General features: G+C 54.7%; 4 protein-coding genes across 4 annotated transcripts in view; 1 reads left to right on the top strand and 3 right to left on the bottom strand.

The window, feature by feature from the left end:
* Nucleotides 1-859, top strand: part of PHACADRAFT_147308 (uncharacterized protein) — a gene marked incomplete at its 5' end in the record, with an annotated part of 1,951 nt that extends 1,092 nt beyond the window's left edge. Inside the window, one exon of the mRNA XM_007397643.1 lies at nt 223-859. Within this exon, the coding sequence (XP_007397705.1) occupies nt 223-780 (558 nt within the window). The 3' untranslated portion in view covers nt 781-859. The remainder of the gene's footprint in view (nt 1-222) is intronic.
* A 507-nt stretch (nt 860-1,366) lies between these two features.
* PHACADRAFT_30111 (uncharacterized protein) lies at nt 1,367-2,813 on the bottom strand (the record flags this gene model as incomplete). The annotated part of the gene is made up of 3 exons (XM_007397544.1): nt 1,367-1,968; nt 2,028-2,700; nt 2,748-2,813. 3 exons carry the CDS (start codon nt 2,811-2,813, stop codon nt 1,367-1,369), a joined length of 1,341 nt encoding a protein of 446 aa, XP_007397606.1.
* Nucleotides 2,814-3,470: 657 nt separating this feature from the next.
* Nucleotides 3,471-3,838, bottom strand: PHACADRAFT_259166 (uncharacterized protein). The gene has a single exon (XM_007397642.1). The coding sequence runs from the start codon at nt 3,804-3,806 to the stop codon at nt 3,546-3,548; it is 261 nt and encodes an 86-aa protein (XP_007397704.1). The 5' UTR covers nt 3,807-3,838; the 3' UTR covers nt 3,471-3,545.
* A 305-nt stretch (nt 3,839-4,143) lies between these two features.
* PHACADRAFT_30110 (uncharacterized protein) lies at nt 4,144-4,821 on the bottom strand (the record flags this gene model as incomplete). The annotated part of the gene is made up of 1 exon (XM_007397543.1): nt 4,144-4,821. The coding sequence occupies one exon, from the start codon at nt 4,819-4,821 to the stop codon at nt 4,144-4,146; it is 678 nt and encodes a 225-aa protein (XP_007397605.1).
* Between the last annotated feature and the right edge of the window lie 53 nt (nt 4,822-4,874).

The following is a 4,874-nucleotide window of genomic DNA, read 5'->3' as shown; positions in this document are numbered from 1 at the left end:
GACGTCCGGGTCCAGCTGACGGACCTCCCGCTCAACAACCAAGACTACGCTTCGGTCGGCGCGCAGACATGGGGCGGTGCCTGCCTCATGGCGGACCTGCTCGTGCAGTCCCCGTCAGACTTCGGCATCAACATCGCCTCTGGAAGATCGCTCAGGGTCCTCGAACTTGGTGCCGGCACAGGTCTCGTGGGGCTGACAGTCGGAAAGATGCTCCAGGCACAGGGCGTGTCCGCCGAGATCGTCTGCACAGACTTCCACCCGGCGGTGCTCTCCAACCTGCGCAACAACGTCACCTCGAATTTCGTCGAAGGCGACTCCGCAGTCTCGATGTCCGTGCACGCCCTCGACTGGTCGACGTTCGCCGCCGCGTCCCCACCTCCTCTCCTCGCGCCGTTCGACCACCCGTTCGACGTCGTCCTCGGCGCCGACATCGTCTACGAGCTCGAGCACGCGCGCTGGATCCGGTCCTGCGTCGCCGCGATGCTTCGCACACCGCCCGCAGAAAACACGGCGTCCCTCGCTTCATCCGACTCACGCCTGCGCCCGCAGCTCCACCTCGTCATCCCGCTCCGGGCGACACACGCCGCCGAGTCGCACAGCGTCGAGGAGGTCTTCCCTCTCGCGTTCGATGTGCATGGCGGAGCGGAGTCATCGCCCGATGGCGAACCCTTTCGGTGCGGGCTGGGCATAATCTCGAAGGAGACTCTGGCCTGCGAAGATTTCGCTCGGGGCGGTGGTGGCGAGGTCGAATATGTCCACTACACGATTTCATGGATTTAATATGGGGTCACAGGGGTTCAGGTTGCAGGTGGAGATAGAATAGAATTTGACAGGGCACACATGTTTAGCTAAAATCACTGCATATGGATAGGCATCATATATTTATGGGCGCGGAGAGGTATCGATCACACAGGCCACTCAAGTAACACAACAGACGGAGTTCATCTGCTGCCTCGCATGTCACTCGTTCTGATGATGCGGCAGTCACAATCGACATTGCGGATGAATTGCGAAGGCTCTGGGAGCTTGCTCGGATATCGTGCCATATATGCAGCGGCGATATAAGGACCGAGAGTATTCATATCACGATTCGGCTGTAAATACCGCGAGTAATATCCAACAAAGTTATTGCGATGACGGACAGAGTACCCTGAGCCTGACGCAGAGCGCAAATGAGTCACGAAAGGCATAGGCAGACTTACAAAGTGTGTACGCAGAATCTAGATTTTGTACTGAAGAGAGCGCTCAAACAAACCAGAGAAAGTGCGCACAAAAAAGAAAAGGGAAAGGAAAAGGGAGAACAAGAGAAGAAAGGCTCTGCACCAAGGCAGGCGTAAGTTCGTCAAGCCCTAAGATGTCGGGCCGGTTAGTTCGTATACTCTGTTAGGGAACGGAGCGAAGTTACCACGGCAGTTCCTCTAGGCGACGTGAGCGCGCCGTCGATCTGCGGCTGAAGATGCTTGGCCTGATTGGAAGCGAGGACCTCACGAAGAAAAGCCTGCTTTTTCGCATCGTCCTCGCATCCTGCGAGACGGATGATTTGCGGGCGCTTTAATTGCACGGCCCGCCCGTCGACAGTGTAGGTCGAGGGAGCGCGGAGGATCTCCTCTGCTGTTGTTCTCACTGTCGAAGGAAGGCCATGGACGTACAAGATCTCGACGTTGCGCGGGTGGCAAAGCTGAGAAAGGATCCTCCCAGCCGGTATGGCGTCGAGGAACCACTCGAACACGGGGAGTTCGTGCACGTTGATGCGCAGCTTCTCTGAGGGACGCATGTCGAGAGCGGCCTGTTCAATAGACTGCCAGCCCATCGAGGCGACGTCCTCGACTTTGGTTCGGCGGAGGAAATCAAATGTCATGGATCTGATGCCATGAGCAGAGAATTCGCTGTTCGGGGTGTTTTTCACTACTCTGATGTGAATTTGGTAGCTGAAGACCGCCTTCGAATCAAGCATACGAGCGTATAGCTCTAGAAACACAGGTTTAAATTAGAAATTAAAGACTCGAGAATCGTGCAATATAACCCACCACACTCGGGAGGTTCCTTCATAAACTGCGGGATTACGCTGACCTCCTTAAAGGTAGACGCGCCGCAAATTGCGTGTGCGGCGCTATGCAGGATATCCCACTGTGAAAAGGAGTCCAGGAGCACGCGTTTGAAGACGCCGTGGGGGGCTTGAACATGGAAAATCCAGAACGCAAGGTCGAGGTCATCACTGGAGGAGCCGCAATCTGTAACCCGAACATGACGAAGGCGGTTTCGAGCTCGTCTGTGGCGATCTGTGAACTGCGGGGGCATATCCTTGTCAAACTTGAGCTTCGTGCAGCTCAGTTCGCTCAGAAGTGGACTACCCTGGACGAAACGCAGCAGCTCTGCGGTGCTGTGGAAGCGAAGGTCGTGGAGCGTGAACTTTAATATGTGGAACATGCTACCGGGAAGCGACCTGGGGAGACCTTCGCACCAGGACGCAGGCGCGTATTTGTCTTTCGCAGCACTGTCTTGACGGCGGTATACGCCGCTAAGACGCAGGGTGATCCCACCGCCAGTAAGCACCTGTAGGTCATCGTCTCCGTACTTAGAAGCCATTCCGGCATATACACGATGGATCCAGGGCTGTACCCAGGGACCGCGATAATCGATAATGAGATGGCTGAGGCTGTCGACGATGGTCGGCTCGACCTTCACCGGAGAGCTGATGAGCTCCAAGAAGGTGTCCAGATCTTGGCTTGTGCGGAGCGTGAGCTCACCGAAGATATGGCGCCGGATAAGATATGCCCAATGCCGGCAAGTGAGACTAAGCAGGCCGAGCTCATGTTTGTTTGCGTCAACAGGGGTTTCAAAGTCGTCCACGTAGAGGCTACAGAACCATCGGACGATCCTGTCTATGAGCTCCGGTGGGAGATCTGCAGCAGTGGCAGGCGACATTTCTTAGTCTGCTTCAGTCCTATCGCTCCTTGCAGCACTTCGCTGCTGTAAAAATTTGGTTGATCTACAAGCAGTGCATGATAAGTATCATCAGCTCAATGCTAAAGGGGCTGAAGTGACCTGTTGCTGGTCGAGAGGTGGCAAGTCGGGCGAAAGCTTGCAGTATCAGATAGGTGCCCAGCTTAAAGGCAGCACGCTCACGGCCACGCAAGCGAGATGGCGATGCCGGTTCTGGCCATCCGACGTCTCTCATCTCGCCCGATCATCTTGCTCCGAATAGCGCTCAACCTAATCTCGGACCACACAAGTAAAGGAAGAGCATGCACGATAATGTATAGCAACGTGCGTGATCGCTGATAAATACCAGCGTGTAAAGAGACATTGGAGGAGGGAGTGAAAGGATGTCGAATATTTGATACCAGTAGCATGGCCGAACGACACATCTTACCCAAAGCTGAGGATATTCAACCGTTGTTCACTCGTGAAGCAGACAAGCGGCGACACTTTAGCACTTCGTTGAAGAGCGACTGTCGCATATATATATCTTCTAGGTACAGTACTCAAGCCATCATTTAAGTACCGAGCTCGCCTTGTTCAAGGGAATGGCAGCTCGTTTATTGTTACGGCTGCGCGCGGCTTAGTGCTATGAAAGGATCGGCTTGGATCATGAGTGAATTTGAAGACTTGCACTGCATTGCGCGGTCTAGTGAACACACTCCTAGCCCTGGCGCTGACGCCTCGCTTTGCCAGTGCTGAAGGTGACGAACGAGAAGAACGTATATCGCCTTGTGGACACACCGCATATTGATGATGAGAATGCCGACGCGATGCGCCACCCAGCCACAGCCGCTCCGGCCATACTTGGACAAGAAATTATACATATCTAAATGCGACGCTCTGACGTAAGAAAAAAATGGTAGATCCAAGAAAACTTACCTTACAGACGTCCGGGATCGATCCGCTTGAAAGAGGACGTACGATACCAAGAAGCTTGCGCTGCACTCGTAAGGTATACGTACGCATTGGTGAGGAATGGGGCTGCATGTAGCCAGTAATATGTACTCTTGACCAATAATTGTTTGCACATGGCGATATAAGCAGGGATAATGAAGGAGCCAGACATGAGGAAAATTGGTGATGGTACACGAGCAAGGGTCCAGAGAAAGATGGTATTAGTATAGGTGCTGTGGATAAGGAGAGAGCATAGAGGAAGAAGCTTCATATCACGGAGAAGCCGCCGAAGTCTAGGAAGCCTTCGTCAATAGACATCTTGCGTACGACAAGAGCCTCGACGATGAGCCGAGGCTCCTTAGCGCCGAGGGGAGGAGCGTCTGCAACGACGTCCACGAGCGTCGCTTCGGTGAGAGCGGGAGAGGGGGATCCACCCAAGATTACTGTGTCGGAGAGGGCTGGCGTTGCAGGAATGAACTCCGGCGTCGGAGCTTCATCCACGACGACCTCGGCGGACTCGACTATAACATGAAGATTCCCCAAACCTGCAGTCAAGTTCGCAGCCTCGTCTGCAAGCTTGAAGACATCAACGTTGACATCATGCACAGGAAGAAGAGTCTCGTCTTGTCCGACATCTGCCCCGTCCAGCACAACTTTGGATTCGGCACGGGTCAGCAGGGCCTTATGCTTCTCCTCTCGACGCCTATCCCGCGCCTGGCGCCGTAGCAGGGCCTTGGCGTCCTGCTTGATGGGAACGTGCGTTGTTTCGGCGGAACCTGGAGCCGGATGCGTCTGTAGTTTCCAACCCGGCCTCTTCTCTTTCAAGTCCTTGCGCCCATGCTTACCACCGAACACACCAGCATCAGAGGATGGGGCATGCGACGACGGAGGGACGAGGCTTGTACACCGCCGAAATCTCGATGTCGAGGGAGAAGTCGGGAACATCAGCGTCGCGGGCGAATGTCGTTCTCCTTGTCGCCGTCGTTGCCGTCATCATC

The sequence above is a fragment of the Phanerochaete carnosa genome (assembly GCF_000300595.1).
Source record: "Phanerochaete carnosa HHB-10118-sp unplaced genomic scaffold PHACAscaffold_7, whole genome shotgun sequence".
In the NCBI taxonomy this organism is placed as follows: Eukaryota; Fungi; Basidiomycota; class Agaricomycetes; order Polyporales; family Phanerochaetaceae; genus Phanerochaete; species Phanerochaete carnosa.
This window is presented reverse-complemented; position numbering and strand designations above follow the sequence as displayed.